The following is an 18,165-nucleotide window of genomic DNA, read 5'->3' as shown; positions in this document are numbered from 1 at the left end:
CATCCCATTGCCCTCAGAGCCACATCAGATGTTCATGAACATCACATGCCTTTTAGCTACCCTCCCTTCTGGGGCACTGTCTACCCCCACCCCATTGTCACCAAAGAGAGACCAAAGTAAGGAAAACAGCAGCTCATCGTATCCACTTTAAGATGATAAGTCTGGGGCTCAAAGGGTTCCTCTCCAAGACTGGCCTCCAGGTCACACAGCAATTTCCACTGAGGCCCGGGGCCTGCATGTGCCCAGCCCTGGCCTGAGTGTCTGGAGTTCACAGAGTGGGATGTGTTGTGTTTAAGGACCTAGCTACTGCTAGGGAATGCGAGGAGGACTCACAGGGACGAGGTAGCCAATGTGAGGCCCTTCAAGGTTCCATGGCTCGTGGCGGAAATCATGAATGTTTTCTGGAAAAGAAAGGAGAGAGAGAAGGCCTCCTCTGGTGGTGCAGCGGTTGAGCGCTGGATTGCGAGGCTGCCCGCAGCCTCTGCAGCACCAGTTCGATCCCTGGCCACCAGCAAGGGTCCCACCCAAAAAAAAAAAAAAAAAAAATAGAAAGGAGAGAGGATCTGTATCAGTGAACTCTGAGACAGGGCCTCCAACAGAAGGAGGCCTTGTTGGGGAGCAGAGGAGAACCCTAGTTGGGATCCAGAGGGCATATCCGCAGAATGCAATGTACAGGAAAGGAGCATGGTGATTTGGGACAAGTTGCCTTCAGCCCCCTGATGCTCAGTTTCCTCACCTCCGCCTGGGTAAGGCTGTGGTTGGGGCACAGTGCCTGGTGCCAGCCCGCTGTACTGGGCTGTGCTGCTGAGGAGCCACTGGTGCACCGCAGTGCCTGGAGCCCCACACCCTCTACCCCCCGGGGTGGTTACAGTCTAGGGACAGACGGGCAGGCCTTGGTGGCTCAGTCCATGCTCCGTCACAGCTGTGCTGTACAGGTGCACAGGGAAAGAGGACGCGAGACAGGAAGACTTATGGGGAGGGTCTTCTTGAGAAAGGCGTGTGAGCTGAGCCCCGAGGGGCAAGTCACAGTGGACTTTGGTAAGGAACTGGACTTGTCGGAGGAGCAAGGAACTGCTCTCTGGGGACCCAGAGGGAGGCCCACCTGGCTGAAGTTACACCAGGTGTGACATGGAGCCAGGCGGAGCTAGGGCTTTGGCTGTCCTGTTAAGGATTTGGGTCTTTATCCTAAGAAAAGCTCCAAGTCACAGGGTGGTTTCAGCAGTCAGATGTCTGTTTTATGAGGGCAGAGCTGGCTATTGTGAGGGAAGGAGTTAGATGAGACCACAGGGAGGTACGAACACCTAGGAAGTAGGCCCTTTGTCCATAGTAGGCCCTTTATGGCTCACACAGGGTGCCACGGGGAAAAGGCTTGCAAGGGTCCAGCCCTGGAAACAGACTGGATCCTTGCCTGTTCCTGCCGGTCCCTGCAGAGTCTCCCAGGGCTCAGGGTACAGGGTGATCATCTGTGGGGGGGAGGAGCAGAAACATGGGGGCTCCACCTTCCGTGCCAGCCACCATCATCCACCTCCCCCAGGCCCAAGGACACAGGGCCCCCCTCCCTGGCTATTGGGGTTCTGTCGAAGCAGGGCAGCTTTCCCGAATTGTAATAACAGTTATTTCTATTACACCGTGAGCATCTGACACATGGCGCGAGAAGCTATGAAGCCCCCCCAGCGGGCAACATAAAAGTGGGGGTGGGGGCTCTGGGGAGGGCTGGAGGCTGCGGCTCCGGCTGGGCTCTGCCATGTGCAGCGAGAGGAGCACTGGGAATAAAGAGGTTTATTTCAGCACCCTGTTATTATGGCATCTTGTTTTCATAGTTTGTTCAACAAACCTCTCTCCCTCTCCCTCTCCCCACCTCGCCTCTCTTTTTTTTCATCTTCCTCTCTCAGCAAATCCATTTAAATGCAATTCTATTCTTAAAGCGCCCCTCTCATGCATGTCTAATGAATGTCAGGGAAATGCTATTACAATGGGGCTGAGGAGGATCCGATAGGCAGTGTGTGTACAAGTCATTTGAAAGGAAGCCTGGGAGCGCTCCAGTTTTATTACAGCATAATTAGAAATAAAATCTTGTTGCAATAGGAGAATGAGAGATGTGTGCTAATCCTATGGTAGAGAAAGATAGAGCTGTTTTTAGAGAAAAGAACTCAGAGAGAGAGAGAAAACTAGCCGCTGTGCCTCTGCACCCCTCCGCCAAGATCCCCCTGCTGCTTCTCTTCCCCAACAGATACCCTCCACCCTGGACTCCATGAGACCCCCAGCTCCCTGGTTGCCGCTCTGGAGACAGTGCTGGCACCCTTCCAGAGCTCGGCTGCCTCCCACTGTCATCTGGCCCCTGAGGAACTGCGCCCCTCCTGTCCACTTAAGAGGCCAGTTTGTAGGCATTTGGGAGGTGGGGGAAGCAGTCAAGCAGAGCCTGGGATTTGGGGCCTGAAGGCCAGGTCAAGACCTGAAGTCCCCTCCCTTGCCTCTCCCACCTGCTTACAAGATCTGTGCATTCATTCATTCCTTAACTCACTCCTATGTTCAACAACTACTTACTGTGATGTGCCAGGCACTGTGCTGGGTACATTCACTCATTTAATTCTCCCAGGTATCAGTTTCAGAGCATTCCGAAGGCTCCCCCATTGTCATCCAGCTAGGAAGGGGAATGCAGATTGCACCCATGTCTTCTGACTCTGGGGTAAACAACTTCCTGGGTCACCATGTAAACAATTTCCCGGGTCCTCCTAAGACCTTTAAACACCATCCTTCCTGTAATCCCATCTCCTGTAGAACCCAAAGACAGAAATAAAGATGGGGGACCTGGCTAATCTCTCTTACAGGACAGAAATGAGGACTTGGGGCAGTGACAGCTCAGCATAATCAGGACAGGGTCGGGGGGAGGGCCAGGTAGCTGTCTCTCTGGTCCAGGGGTGTTGAGTCTGCCATGCTCCTGTGCTTAGCACCCAGAAAATTGCCCACTGAGATGGGGTTAAAAGAGGAGACCCATGGAATAAATGGAGATCATAGAGTCGCAAAGAAAGTGAGACTTGGGGGATCACATGTTTCAGTTCCCTTTTTTTATCATTTAGGAACACTGTGGCCCAGAGAGGTGCCAAAACTTTTCGAAATTCACACAGCAAATTAGAAACCACGTTTCTCATCTCCAAGTCCAGAGCTCTCCACACCACCCTACCTGCCTCTGTATAAGTGTTTCCAGAGGAGAGATTCTCAGAGATGATATTTCTAAGTCTTGGTGCTTTTTCAAGCAAAGTTTCAACCTTTCTTAGAAGAGCGTGGTTGGGTGGAGGCATGAGACATGGACATGAAAACAGTGCCTCCACGTACTTAGTTCAAGGTTGGCCGAGCTCTGATATTAATCCAGCCCCAGAGCTTGATTCAGCCTAGGAAATTCAGCCCCATGGTCAGCCGTAGGACCCTCCAGCCTCGCAGGAGAAACTGAGTTTGAGTCAAGCCCTATGTAGCTAGGAGATTATCTGTGTTCATTGCTCCACAGTTCCACATCTTCCTTTTTGACCTTTGCCCTCTCACTGCAGAGGTAGAGCTGGAGCAGGAAGGACATAGGCCTGCTCCCCAACCTCCTGGGAACACACGCTTTGTACCTTGTGCCCGCCACTACCACCACCAAGCCCCAGCCCAGCCTGGCCTCAGGCTTTGAAGATGGACGTGAGACACTGGTGTCTTCCCGGGGGGCTTTGGTAGCCCCTGTGCCAGAAAGCAGGTAGATAGACCTATCACCTGCCACAGGTCAACAGGCCTCTCGCAGCCACCCTCTAGCTGGCTCTCACTCTGCTCTGGCTTCAGCATTCCCTCCCTCTTTGCAGGGTGAAGCCTCGAGCTCCACAGCCCCCTCCATCCACCCTAGCCACCCTCCCCAGCCCGTCACCACCGTGGTATGTCTGCTCTCCCCAATTTCAATTCCACAGGGGAGGAGCAGGGAGGCCCCAGACTGGCGGCCTCTTTGGACAGTGCCTTCGTTTCTCCCAGGGCCCCATGCCACAGGGGTCAGATGTGAGTGTTTGTAGCAGGCACAGATGAGCCCCTCTCTGTGATCAAACACCCCTTCCCAGGACCAGTTCCCTGCCTGCCCCCTTTTTGAGCTCTGGGATCCCCACTCAGGACTCTCCGGCTCTCCCAGTCTGTGTGGCACTGGGGGTGACCTTCAGGAGCTGCCCGCCTCCCTATTCTTACCCTCAAGTCCTCCCCCACTGTCCTCACAGAGAAGGGCCCAGGAAACACCCATCTAGATGAAGTGTACTCTTCATTGGAAGTCTACAAAGTGCCTATTTGGGGGGCTTGCCAGGAACTTGTTTCTCCTAGTTCTGGAGAACAGAAGCCCAGGATCAAGTTGTTGGCAGGTGTGGTTTCTCCTGCACTCTCTCCCTGTGTTCTCACGGCGGTCTCCCCTCGGCACCCACACCCTGGTGTCTCCTCTTCTTATAGGGACAACAGTCCAACTGGATTCGGGCCCCACCTTTATGACCTCATTTAACCTTATCCCTTCTTTAAAGGCCCCATCTCCTAAAACAGTCACACTGGGCGTGGGGCTTCAACATTTGAATTTTGTGGGGATACAATTTGGTCCATAACAGGGAAGATCTAGAACTCAGAGCCAGTCAGCACTGGAGCTGGGACTTGAATCCAAGTGTCTAGCTACATTCCCATGTGCCTTCCCTCCACCGCCACTCTCGCAGAAGTCAGGGGTGCAGGGTTTACGTTCCTGGGAGTCTGAGGCAGGGAGGGGAGACCTGGCCTTGACTTCCCTTGGGCTTTACAAACCCTGGCTGGCAGGTTCCCCCAGGGCCCTGGTCAGCTGCAGAATCACAGAAAAGACGAAGGAAGATTCTGCAAAGTAAGCCCTAAATAGCCCCCTGCAGGCGACCCTGGGGCTGAGGCCTCCAGACGGGGGCTAATTCCTTCCAGCTAGGAAGTATTGATCCCCGCTACCCCACAGAGCAAAGGCCCCGAGGAAAGAACAGCCCGGCTGCTGGGCCAGGTAGCTCATTAGTCTGATGAACTATTCACAGACTCCAGGCTCAGGCTGGCCACATTGTTTGGATAAATCTATATTGAATGGAGCAGTAACTGGTAACCTGTATTGATTGCAATTTCTTTTTTGGATTGGAAGGCCCCTGGGGGTCAGTTGAGGCACTTGGACAACCTGGCATCCCGAGGTTGTCTGGGAAACTTGACTGTGACAGGCTAAGAATCTCATGTCCTCCGACAAGAGAATGAATGATTTTTCTGACCGTGGTCTCAAGGCAAAGCTCTATCCATTCCTCCCCGCTCCTCTTCCACTCCATCCCACCCCTGGCCTATTGGGACCTTCCTTGTAAGGGTGAAGGGGGTGGATAGAGCAGTTTCTGTCTTTCCTGCTTCCAGAAGGCACCTGATTCTAGGAGCTGAGAAGTGTCTTCCAAGAAGCATCTTTACTGCGAGGCTTCGTTCATTCAATTCAACACCTACAGAGACCTGTGTGCTTGTGTGTGATGTGACACATAAGCCCTGCACCTTTGCACACTTCTGCTGTAATGACCCTGCTTCCACCTGTGAAGATTTATTTATTTATGCATACAAGATCTGGGGCACAAACCTGTACCTTACGGTACAACCACAATGCCCTTTCATAGATAAAGAATCCCGGGGAGCCAAGGAAACCAGGGGTTGAGAGCCCAGAGCCCAGAAGGTTAAGTGATTTCCCTAAAGCCACCCACTTGATAGGTGTCAGATTTCAAATGTTCCATTTCTGACTCCAAATCCAGTGCTTCACATCTCCCCCATGGGAACATACACCTCCCCAAACTGTAGCCCCTTCGCAGTCCCCTTGGGCCCCTGCAGAGGACCCAACAGCACGACACCAACACACATGCTCTGCCCCCTGGACACATCCAGCCACCTGCCGGTGCTTATACCCTCCTGCCAACACAGAGCACTAGGTCAAGGCAGGGTCTCTTTGCCCTTAACCTAAGCCCTCCCCAAACAGACGCCCACCTAATATTCACACCTTCTTAGTTCCCTGCACCCCAGCCTTCTAAGGGACATCATTCTTTCTTTCTTTCTCTAATTCCATAGCTGCAATGCCTTCTGAGCTGGCCTCACTTCACTTGCTCACCCCTTTCTGCTCACCCACCACTCTGGCCCTGCTAGTGAGAGGGGTGTGTCCCCTAGAAAAAGCCAGGGGCCACTGCCCAGAAGCATGGGGCAAGAAAGGGGTTGGCCAAAGTAGACAATACCCATTCTCCTGGCATCTGGGTTTGGGAAAAACAGCTCTGGATTGTGATGAGGCCCAGATGTGAATCTGGCCCTTGACTCACTAGTGTGTGACTGGGACAGGTCTCGGCAATGCCATGGTTTCCTCTCTGTAAAGCAAATGGAACAGCACATGCAACCCAGGCCAGTGATGGTGCTTAAGAGAGTGACAAGTGGAAAGGCCTTGTACTGTGGCTGGCACATGGGTGCCCATAGATTCATGCACCTTGGGGTATCTTTCTGGCTGACTTTATAAAACAATTTCAGACACTCTACCAACTAGGCCTGAATCCCTCTCCTGTCCCAAGGCAGACTCTACCCAAGAGGCGTGCCCAAAAGGGCAGGAGATGGGAAGTTTACAACTGGGCCCCTGCATATGTCTTCTTCCTCAAAGACCCCAGTTATGGAAACTTCAAGTCCCTGCTTCCAATTCATTTGGATGTATACCCAGAATGGAATTGCTGGATCATATGATAATCCTATTTTTAATTCCTTGAGGAATGAACATACTGTTTAATCTTGATTTTCTTTTTTATGCTTAGAAATAATTATTTTTAAAGGTCTAATTGGATTTTTAAAGGTCTAACTGGATTAGCAGTGACAAAAGGTTTGCCATATGTAAAAACACTCAGAAATTGGGGTGGGTTAATCTAGGAAGGCGTCCTGAAGGAGGTAAAATTTTTTTTTAAAGATTTATTTATGCATGCAAGAACTGGGGTACAGGTTAGAAATGTGGGGGTGAGAGAATTCACCAAGACAGAGTGGGGGACAGAATAGGCAGATTGACTGAAATACACTGCTGAGGGGAGCAGTTGGCAAGTCAGGAGAGGTCTGCTGCGCCATGTGAGTAGCTGCCTCACTGGGGATCGAACTCGTGCTGCAGTGACTGTGGACAGCTTCATAGGTTGCATCTTAACCCCTTGCACCACCAGGGAGGCCTGGAGGTAAATTTCGAGCTGGGTTCTAACTTCTTTGAGTTGTGGCTTCTTCATGAGTGAAATGGAGATAAAACTACTTTAGAGCTTGGGGATGTTTGCTTCATTCATTCTGTAAATCTTTATCAAGTGCCTATTTTGTGACCAGCACTGCTTTCCCCACTGAGTGAAATGGGAAGCAATGGGAAGGTTCTAAGCTAAGGAGCCACATGCTCTGACTTAGGCTTGAAAACTTCACTCTGGCTACATGTTGGGTGCAGATGGAGGAGGGGCAGGGAAGCTGGGGAGAAACTGCTGTCCATGCTTTATTCTTTCTTTTTCCTTTTCTGCCTCCAGAAGCTGGTGTGAGATCTGGCCAGTTCATACTTTCCTCTGCACTGAACCCTCGCCCACCCAAATCACCCTTGCATCTTCCTGAGAGCGTACCCCACCTTTGCAGAAAGTAGCTCTTGTCCAGCCAGCCCTTTGGGGTCAACCAGAAGCCCCGAGGTTTCCATCAATCATCCCTCTGTGGCCCCTACCACACTGGAAATCCCCAAGGGTCAGTTCGCTGACCTCTTAGAAAAAGACAGGAGAGGCTGTTGCTCACTCAGCATGGAGGACTTCTATATTTCCAAGCTCCCGAGGAGGAAGCTGGAGAATTTTCAGGAAGCTGGACCCCAGGGAGGGGCTGAGCGCTCCATAGTCCTGGCCCTTGATCTTCCCCAAGCTGGAGCACCTTGTGCACCCCATGTGCAAGGGACATCCATCTAATTTCCCACCCCCTGTGTGGGAGACATCCGTCTCATTCTCCCTGCAAACCTGTGGTGTAAGTCCTTGTTTATTATCTCCATTTTCCTGAAGGAAAAATGGGACTCAGATAAGTTTGGGGTGATCATAGAGACATCAGTTGTCAGGGGCCTGACAAGTTTATCTAATCCAACAGTTTTCTGTTCAGCTTGCACATTATATCACCCAAAATCCCTTTTAAAATACCGATTTCCAGGCCACACCCCCATTTTATAAGTTCCTTAGATAATTCTAATGTACAATCATAGCTAAAAACTCACAGCTAACCCACTCCCTTCTCTTTTTAGAAGGGAGAACTGAAGTCCTGGAGGTAGACTGGACTTCCCCGAGGTCACTCTCTGTTCCTGTCCCAAACTTAGTGGCCTAAAGCCTGGAAATTGATTATGCTACCATTCTGGAGGCCAGAAGTCCAAAATCAAGATGCAGGCAGGGCCTGCTTGCTACAGGCTCCGGGGGTGCTCCTTCGTTCCCTCCTTGCCTCTTGTAGCTTCTGGGGTTGCCACTTATCCTTGACATTTCTCTTTCTCTGTCTCCACCTGGCATTTTCCCTGTGTGTATCTGTCCAAATGTCTCTCTCCTATAAGGACACCGGTCTTGTTGGATTTAGTGCCCATCCTACTCCACTGCGACCTCACCTTATCTTATTTGCAAAGATCTTTTCCACTAAAAGAATTGTGAATTCATTCATTTGGGGGAGTAGAACTTATTTCACCTAGTATGCACCCCATTATCGGTGGCAGCCCAGTCTCCTAAGTTACAGTCCTGGGCTCACCCCATAACACCGGGTAACTTGGCCCTTCTTTATCCTCTTCTCACTGATGGCTTCCATCAAGCCCCTTCCCTACCCTTCTCCAACCCCAGTACTGGCGGCTGTACTTTTCATGGTGGAAAGACATTGACTTTTGACTGTGGGATCCCAGGGAGCAAAGACCAAGTCCCAGACTTCCCTCCGAAACCCAGTCTTGGACCCGGGGATGCTCCAGCAAGACTTGATAAGTTGAGCCAAAGTGAACTGAGTGGATAAGTGTTCTTCTCCTTCATGAGGTAGTGAGGACCCCACTGACAGAAGAAACCAAGCAGAGACTGGCTGACCACACCCCTTTCTCTGTAAGAGGTGCTGTTATCTAGGAGAATCAGTCTGGCATAGAGATTTAGAAGAACATAAGACATGGACTAAAGGTCCAAGCTCTATCACCTATTGGCTGTGTTACTTTGCATGGGCTACCTAACCTCTCTGTGCTCAGTTACTAGTAATGGTATCCATGTCAAAGGGTTATGGGAATTAAATGAGACAATATATAGAAATCCTATTGGCCTAACAGGGATAATAGGTGCTCAATAAATACTTAGCTTTGAAAAAAAATAGAGAGGCCTGCTCCAGGCCCCCAGGAAAGAGGATGGTGAGGCTGACCAGAATATTGGTGGTAATAATAAAAAGAAGGAAAGGCTTTGTTAACTGCACACAGCACGCCCCTGTCATGGGCATGTCCAAGATGACACTGCAGCCTTTGAGATGGAATGATCAAGAAGTGCCAATGACAGCATCACCTTTAAACACAGCTCTAGGTCCTAGGCTTAGAGCCTAAGGGAGCGTGAGCCTCTGCTCTGCACCCGCGGGACACTATTGGCATTTGGGGTCGAATAGTTCATTGTTATCAAGATGTCCAGCACTCCTGACCCCTGACCACCAGCTGCCATTAGCCTCTCTATAGCCCCCACAGTTACAGTGTCAACCAAAAAGGACCCCAGATACACATTTCCAATGGCCTCAGGGTGGGGGCTGCCACTCCTCCAGCTAGTCGCAGAATCCCTGCTCCTCTACCCATTCCAAGCACCACTGGTCCCCTTTGGGGTACAGAGTATGAACTGCCATACCACCAGGAGACCCACTGGACCCAGCCTTGGCAACCAGCTTGTAAACCCCCCACCCGGCCGCCTCTTCCGCTCACTCCACAGGCCTCTTGCGCCTGCCTTCCCCAGCAGGGCCCATCATCTGATTCTCATCAAACATGCAGAACTGATGTTGCACAAGGCCCCCCCAGAGGGGATTAACATAATACCCCTGATTTCGCCTTCCCCTCTCCAGCACTGTGCATCCCCCTGGCTGCGGCCTGCCTTTGTTTCAGGAGGAGCGATACACTGTGTCTGGAAATGTTACTGCAATTAAATATGCACAAGAAGGGGGGAAGGGAGGGGGGAAATGAGGACAATGAAGGATGTGAAACATCAGATGCAGCAGCTGCTTGTTGCTATAGAAACCCCAGGTCCCCACCACCATCACCACAGCACCCCTTCCCAGCTGAAAATTCCAGGAAGGCCAAGTGCATCTCCATCCTGGGGTGCTGGGTACTGCAGGGTCAAGAGTCCTAGCTGTCCAGGCTGGAGCACCTGTGGCCAACTAGGGTCGGGATTTGGGTGTCTTTCCTGTTTTTCCTCATCCCACCACCACCACCTCCCATCCTGGTACTTCTGATTGGCAGCAACACCCTGCAGGGGCTGTGCATTCCAGGCCCAGTTACATAATACATTACGGGAGAGCTTCCACATTTGACTTTGGGATGTCACAATATGGAGACAAAACGGGGAATCGGAGTCTGGTGGGGGAGCCAGGCTTCTCTGTGCTTCCTCCGGGTCCTCTCCGACTTCCTGCTGGCAGCGGGGCCTGGCTCCCTGCCGCTTCCTGTCTGCTTTTATCCCACAGCACTGAGGAGGTCACACACTGTGGTCTTTGTGTTTGGGGCATAGGGGGAGGCCACAAGCTCCAGGTTCCTGGGGATTGGCAGGCTACTGAGTTCTCAATAGAGATGCTGCTGAGCAGGAGCCACATGAAGTCCCAGAGCTGGGCCCAGGTAGGCAGGTGTCTGAGGGTGGAGAGAAGGAATATACTTGCCACCCAGTCTCCTCCTCCGTCCCGCCAAATGGTCAATGCAGTGTGACACTGGGGTGCTTAGTCCTGCCCTGGTCAGATAAGGTTAATTGTTAGAGCCCTGACACTTAGCAAAATGCCTGGCACATAGTAGGTCTAATCCTAGGCAAGGGAGTTTGCTAAGGAAGGAGGGTGGGAAAATTAGAAGTAAGCCAGAGTCTATTAAGAAGCAAGAAGCCGGGCCTCCCCGGTGGCACAGCGGTTGAGCGCTGGGTTGCAAAGCTGCCCGCAGCCTTTGCTGCGCCGGTTCGATCCCCGGCCACCGGGCGAGGGTCCCACATGGCGCACAGACCTCTCCTGCCACCCCCTGCTCCCCTCAGCAGTGTACTTCGTCCGTACACTGCCTGCTCTGCTCTCCACTCTGACTCTGGTGAATTCTCTCACCTTCCCACGCTTCTGACTGTACCCAGTGCTTGTATAAATAAATAAATAAATCTTTTTTTAAAAAAAAAAAGCAAGAAGCCAACCAAAATCAATGAAGTTACTTGAAACTGTATTAAATGAGTCACTATTAAAAAATAAAATCTTAAGAGTACTGAATCCTCCAGAACGTCAAAGGGCATGATAACTGCCTCCCGCATTGTGAGGGAATGCAGCAGCCATGGGGTTTAGGCTGGTTCTGCAGGGCTCCAACTGTTACAGGGCAGCCCCCATACAAAACGGGCTGCCTGATTGTGGGTCCTCACCTGCGCGCTTGAAAGGACTTATCAATGCTCTACTGCAGGCACACGCGAAAGGTTACTAAAAGGTTTATTTACAAGGGAAGGGGAAATGAGGAAATGTACAGCTCAGGGAGAAAAACGGGAGACAAAGTTTTAAATGCATCCTACCCGATCCGCCGATCAGGAATCCCAAATGGTACCATGAGAGCTGGCCGCCAGCCAGGAGCCGTGAAGCCAGGAGGCGAGCGAGAGAGCGAGCCCGCCCAAGGCCCACGTGTTTGGTTTTTATACCAACCCTGGCTGCTTAACTCCACCCTCAGGTCCCAGCCACCTTCCCTTTGATGGTGACGGGATTTGTCTTTCCCAATGTCCTGATGGCTTTGGTATGGAGTGGGGGTGGAGTCCACAAAGCCTGCATGGGATTAGCTCAGGACATCCTTTCCCCCTAACAAGATGAGCAGAACCAGGACCCACAGAGAGCCACAAGGAGACCCACTGTGACCTAGGAAGATGCTTCTAAAGCCAGAGCTATCAACTTTGGAATGGGCCGCTGAGTGACATCGTGAGCCCCCCAGCCCCAGAGGTGCTCAGATGAAGGCTGGAGAACCTTCGTCAAAGCAATGGCCAAGAGCAGTCAGCTTTTCAACCCTGGGCTTCTGCAGCCTCTCTTGTTATTCTACACCTCCTTCCATGTGGGGCCGCCTTTGGGGGATGAGAACTTGGACTTGCTCTTGGAGGGCGGGACCTCCTGCACCTCCCTACCAGGAGGGTGCGCCAGTGCCAGTGCTCTTGTCAGCAGTGGTGGGAGGGAGGAGACCTCTAAACAATGGACCTGAAGGGGGTGAACCACCCAAAATGTTTCCTTATGACAGGCTGACATTCCGATGTTGGATCATCCTTTTGGGGGGTCAGCATTACCCTCTCCCCTGCAGCTTTCTTTTAAGTCATGGCCTAGGGTCTTCCCTGCCTGCCTGGGGAAGCAGCCCAGCCCCCAGAGAGCAGGCAGAGTTAAGGTCTCATTCTCAGTCTGGCTAAGTCTTGGGAGAGAGGTCACTGCCATGAGCTGAGGTATTCCAGAAGCCAAGTGCAAGCCCCTCCCACCTCTCTAGTCCACGTTCTTCCCTTTTTTCATAATATAGGATTTCTCTCCTTGGGTGTGGTCACCATAGTTTTCCTACCACCAAAGCATCCATCGTCCATTGTGTTCTCCTCTCCCCCTTTACAAATGTTTGCAGAGTCGGAAAGATGAGGATTAATAGTTACTAAGTGAGCACATGCCATGTTATTGCTTTAATTTTAACATCCGCCCATGAAGTATTGTTTGCACCTGTTGCACAGTAAGACTCAGAGTGGTTGAGTAACTTTCTCAAGGTCACACAGCTAATGGGGGGAAGAGTTGGATCAGAACACAGATCTCAGTTTGACTTTAAAGTCCACTGTCTTTCTGTAAACCCTGAAGCATCTGCCTTTAAAGAAAAAAATTACTGCAATTTTGTTTGTTTACAGGAAGGAAATCCTCATCCATTTGAGGTATACCCACCGCACCCCTTTACATCCCCCTGGTCACCTCTCCCTGGACAATGGTCCTGGCCTGGAGAAGGCCAGCTGTGGCCCGAGTTGCTCCTGACCTGTGCCCAGTCAGGGGAGTCATGGACTATGTCCTGCTTGTGTCTCCAGAAAACAGGTTTTTTATTACTCACCACGGCGGGCTGTACATCTCCGACGTGCAGAAGGAGGACGCCCTCTCCACCTACCGCTGCATCACCAAGCACAAGTATAGCGGGGAGACCCGGCAGAGCAATGGGGCCCGCCTCTCCGTGACAGGTAAGCAGGAGGGTGGGAGTTGGGGGAGGGCACCAGCCAGCCCCTGGGGCTGAGCATGTGGCACCAGGCTGGGGGACTCAGAGGATTCACAGCGCATCTTCTGGATTCAGGGGGCGGGCCTGGCCCAGTGTGGCTTGGGTCCCTTCCTGGAAGAACTCCAGAGATAAGCCTTCCTAGGTGTCTGTCCCTGAGTTGAACTCTCCTGACAAACTGATAAGTTACCGCATGTCCCATAAGGGTTATGGAGAACGCTGTGTCTTTCCTTTTTTTTAACTTTCAAACCAGGAAGCTCATAGATAAAATCTGCTGTTCAAACGTTGTGATGATTAGCTGAGGTTAGATGAGTCTGAATTCGATTCCACCACAGTAGGGTGGGTTTTGTATTTCCTCATGTCTCTAGGTATTTCTAAAGATTCTATTTTCTCTATTTAAGAGTGCGTGTGTGTCTTTTGTTGTAACCCACCTCTTAACTTTTGAAAGAAGGCAGGATGTAATTCATAAACAAAATTATTTCTGAATTAAGTCAATGATTCTTATTCTGGAGTGGCTATAGCTTCTTAAAAGGGGTGGGAGTTAAAATTGGTATTTATTGAATCCCCATGTGCCCAGGGGTTCCGCACCTTTATTGTCCACTTGGCACCACAGGAGGGGTGCAGGGGTCTCCTGTCTTTACAGGTGAGAAAGCCAAATCTTAGAAGTCAGGCACTGCCCAAACTGTCTCGCCAGTGGGAGGCAGAGGGAGAAGTCACACGCAGAGCCCTGGCCCCATGTCTCCAGCTGCAGCCAAGCCCACGTGGTAGAAGAGGCCGGTTGAAGGCCCCACCATGCAAATGCCCAGCACGATCAGCAGCTCTCCTCATGGAGAGCTTTCTGGAATCATGCTTTTTAAGCCCCTTTGACAGAAATCCACAGATAGACGTTTTATCATAACCTATGCAACGCACGCGGGTGTTTCCTACCACATGCTTGGCAGTGCACGCTAATATTTTCTATTCTATCCCGTTTCAATTTATCTAAATGCTGGTGGCAACTCACCAAATGGATTTCACAACTTCCTAACAGTCTGTGACCTGCAATTTGAAAATCTCTGCTCTTGAGGAGGTGGGATTGAAGCGGCTTTGGGGAGGAAGACGGACTGATACTCAGAACATCTGGGTTTGGGGACTAGACACAGCAAGTCATGTAGCCTCTCTGGGCCTCTGCAAAGGGGCTGAACTAGGTGACCTCTGGTTCTGTCTGCCTCTGACATCCTCTGGTTTGGTGAGGGTAACCCTGACCAGCAGATGACTCACCCCAAACCCTGCTCGTGGCCTGATGTACTTGGAGGCAAGACCAGGAGAGCAGGAGCCAAGAGGACAAGGATCGGGCTCTCTGATTTCCCCTTGCGTCTCCAGCCCCTGGCCCTGTGCCTAGCATATAGTATGTGCTAAGTAAATATTTGTGGAATTAATCATCACCAAGGGAAACTGTGCCATCCTCCTGTGTGGCAGGAGATGGGGCTGCATTCTGCGGCCTCATCTTTATGGCTTGACTTTGGAATCTGCAGCCCAGTTCCCAAATGTGTCCGAGTGATTCCCTTCCAAATTATAGGGACTTATTTGTCTGGTGTTTTGCATCTCATTTACATCTCATTTACATGCTTCTCATACAACACGGAAAGGCATGATGCCTGACACGCAGAAATCCCCCCTCCTGCAGGCCTGCTCCTTTCTCTTGCTCCAGTGTTTAACTCCTTCATCCTACCAATCCCATCTCCTCCAGCTTTGGAGGAGAACAGATTGAGATAAAAAGGCACTCTTTAAGTGGGGGGTTACAACAGCCCTGCTTCTCCTGGTCTTCATTCCCCATCAGCTGGAAAAACAGAGAAGTAAAGAGAGGAAGGCGGCCAAGAACAGCAGAGAGACAAAGAAAGAGCAAGGACGACCACAGAGTGAAAGAGATCTGAAGGAAGGAGCAGGCAGAAGGGAAGGGAACAGAGGGAGCCAAGGGGCAGGGACCGTGGAGTGTCACAGCTCCTGATATGATGTGATGTGATGTGACAAGGTGATATGCAAGCTGCTTGTCTCCGCAAAAATGCAACTGATTCGGGAGCGAGGCTGTACAGAAGGGAATGGTGTCAGGGAGCTCGGGCCTCAGTCTCCAGATGCACTGGCCCCACCCTAACATTTCAGACCCACTCCCAGATTGGGAGTCTGGTGGGGAAACAATCCTAGGAGAACCTGGACATGGGGTCCGGCTGAAAGGTCAAAGCCTCCTGGGACTCCTACGGCTGGTGACGTGAATGGTGTGGTCCCTCCCTGGCCAAAAGCTCTGGGCCAGCAGCTGGAATCTGGGATGGGGAGATGCAGCTGGGGTGTCCTAGCAGAGGAGGACCACCCTACTAGGCCAAGGCGCCTGGTGGCTGAGGGGGTCTGAGTCTGGCTCCCAAGGGTGGCGGCCCCACCCTTTCCCCAGGCCTAAAGGCAACAACGGGGAAGAATGATACATGGGCAGTGCATTGTGGGTGGTCCTTCAATGAAGGGAGCAACCATATCTGTGGTTTCTTTTGTCCCCACAAAGAATTTGATCAAATAAACGGGGTGGGGGGGAAGGGTTGGTAGAAAGCATATTAGCAAAAGAGCTTAGGAATCAAGCCAGTTGTAATAGTCCAAGCCCTGACACACATTCTGTGCATTGAAGTTAACCAGCGACCAGAAAGGCTGAGAGAGTAGACCAAGTCTCCCCAGTCTTCGGAGTTGTGGAGCCTGGTGCAAAAGCCCTGCTCTGGGGTGCCCTTTCCAGGGCAGCTCTGCTGAGCCAGCTGGGGTTGCTCCCAGCAGTACCCTGAGTGGGTTCTCTGTCCCCCAGCCTGGCGGGACCCCAGCACACCCCCAGAGGCTTCTCGGCTGACCATCTTTCTCCCCCAACCCTGCACCGGCCTGGCAGCACCCGATCCCCCCAGGCTGTCGCCAGTACACGCCGCAGCATTTTACTCCTGCTCTGGAGTAATGAAAGAGGTTTCTTTCCCTCAGAATTTAATTTCACGCCTGAGACTCGGTGATTAATTCCCTCCCCCCGCCCCTTCCTCCACCGCCCTGTCGGCCCCTCTGCTTGTAAATTCTGCGGTGTGCCACGGAATTTGTGTATTTTGCATCAATTAAGTGTCACATTGAGTAATTCTTGCCTGGCACCGGGTTTGTTTATCCCAACCGTTCCCACAGGGTTGCGGGGGTGGGGGACGAGGCCGCAGAAGCTGGCAGGGCGGGCGGGCGCCAAATTGTAATTGCCCGGCACATCTGCATAGTGATTTAGCATCCTCCAGGCTCTTTGACTTACATTTTACCGTGGTTGCCTACAATGCCCGTCTGAGATCTGGAGACAGGCCATCCCCTCTGCCCTGCAGAAAAGGAAACAGCCCCCAGAGATCCTGAGACTTACCCAAAGTCACGTAGTTTCTCAGTGACCCAGCAGACTTGCACCTGGGCTCCTGATACCCTGCCTGGGCTCCTTCTAGAAAGTCCTTCCCCCAGAGAGGTCAGTTCCTAGGCTAACCCCTCTCTCGGGAAGGTGAGCTGAAGACGAGGACACTTCCTGTCAGTAAGAAGGACCCAGAGGGCCCTTCCCTGGTGGCGCAGGTGGTTGAGCACAGCGCTGTGAAGCTGTCCACAGTGAAGCTTCACTGTAGCGCTGGTTCCATCCTGGCCGGCCAGGGAGCATCCCACATGGCATGGCAGACCTCTCGTGTCGCGCCCACTGTTCCCCTCAGCAGTGTACTTTGTCAGTCTGCCTGTTCTGTTTCCTGCTTGGTCTCCGGTGAATCCTCTCACCCTCCTGTGAATCTGGCCCGTACCCCAGTTCTTGTATAAAGAAATAAATCTTTAAACACACACACACACACACCCGCCAGGGCATCAGCCGCTCTCACTATTCCCTCTTGAGCAAAATTCCACATGATGTTATTCCATCTCACACCCCTTTAACTCAGCAAGGGCTGGGGGGACACCTGCTTTCTGATCTTGGTTCTGCAGTGATGTTGACCAGGTCCCTACACCCCTTTGGTGTCAGGGGCCTCATCTGTATGCACCCTCCCAGGCCCCTAAGCCAGCTCTACTATTCCTGGAGGCTCTTCATTCCCACAATGTGGGAAAATAGAGCTGCTGGTCCACTGAGGCCCCGTTCCTCCTCCTGCAGGTGCTGGCTACACAGCCATGGGCCCTGTTGTATGCCAGGCACGGGGCCAGCAGTGGGTGAACACCCTGTGACAGGCCTGTCTTCCCAGGATGGTGCTTAAATGGCCTGGCACTGACACTGTTGGAAAGTGGGAAGTGGAGACAGCAGTAGCCTCTGGGGAGGGAAGTGGGGTGGTGGGCAGGAATGAGGGGAGACGCCCCTTTCACTATACAACACTCTTCTGTGTTTTTTGAAGCATGCACATAGTACAGGTTTTTTGTTTTTTTTTTTTTAAAAAAGAAAAGGTTGTGTGAAAATAAAATGAAAGACAAAGAAAGTTCTTTGGAAGTCCAGTGAGAAGGGGTGACATTTGAGCTGGTTTGTAAAGGTGAAGAGCAGTTGGCCTCATGGGGATGTGATGACACAGCATGCCTGGGGTGGGCAGGTGCTGAGGTGAGAAGGTGGGGGAGGGAGTATAGGCAGGTGAGGCCAGGGGCCTGGTTGGGGCTAATCATCAAAAGCCTTGGAATTCAGGATGAGAAGTGTGGGTTGCAGCATGTAGATAAAGGGGTACCTGGGAAGCTTTATGGCCGGGGGAGCTTCCCAATGGGCAGATAACCAAGGG

General features: G+C 51.9%; 1 protein-coding gene across 1 annotated transcript in view; it reads left to right on the top strand.

Annotated features, from left to right (window-relative positions):
- DSCAML1 (DS cell adhesion molecule like 1) overlaps positions 1 to 18,165 on the top strand; it is a 320,695-nt gene that overhangs the window by 219,473 nt on the left and 83,057 nt on the right. The window contains 1 exon segment of the mRNA XM_054693131.1: positions 13,245 to 13,391. Within this exon segment, the coding sequence (XP_054549106.1) occupies positions 13,245 to 13,391 (147 nt within the window).

This window comes from Talpa occidentalis, unplaced genomic scaffold, assembly GCF_014898055.3.
Source record: "Talpa occidentalis isolate TD23 unplaced genomic scaffold, MPIMG_talOcc4v2.1 talOcc4.12, whole genome shotgun sequence".
In the NCBI taxonomy this organism is placed as follows: Eukaryota; Metazoa; Chordata; class Mammalia; order Eulipotyphla; family Talpidae; genus Talpa; species Talpa occidentalis.
Note: the sequence above shows the minus strand (reverse complement) of the source record. Positions and strands in the feature narration are given on the sequence as shown.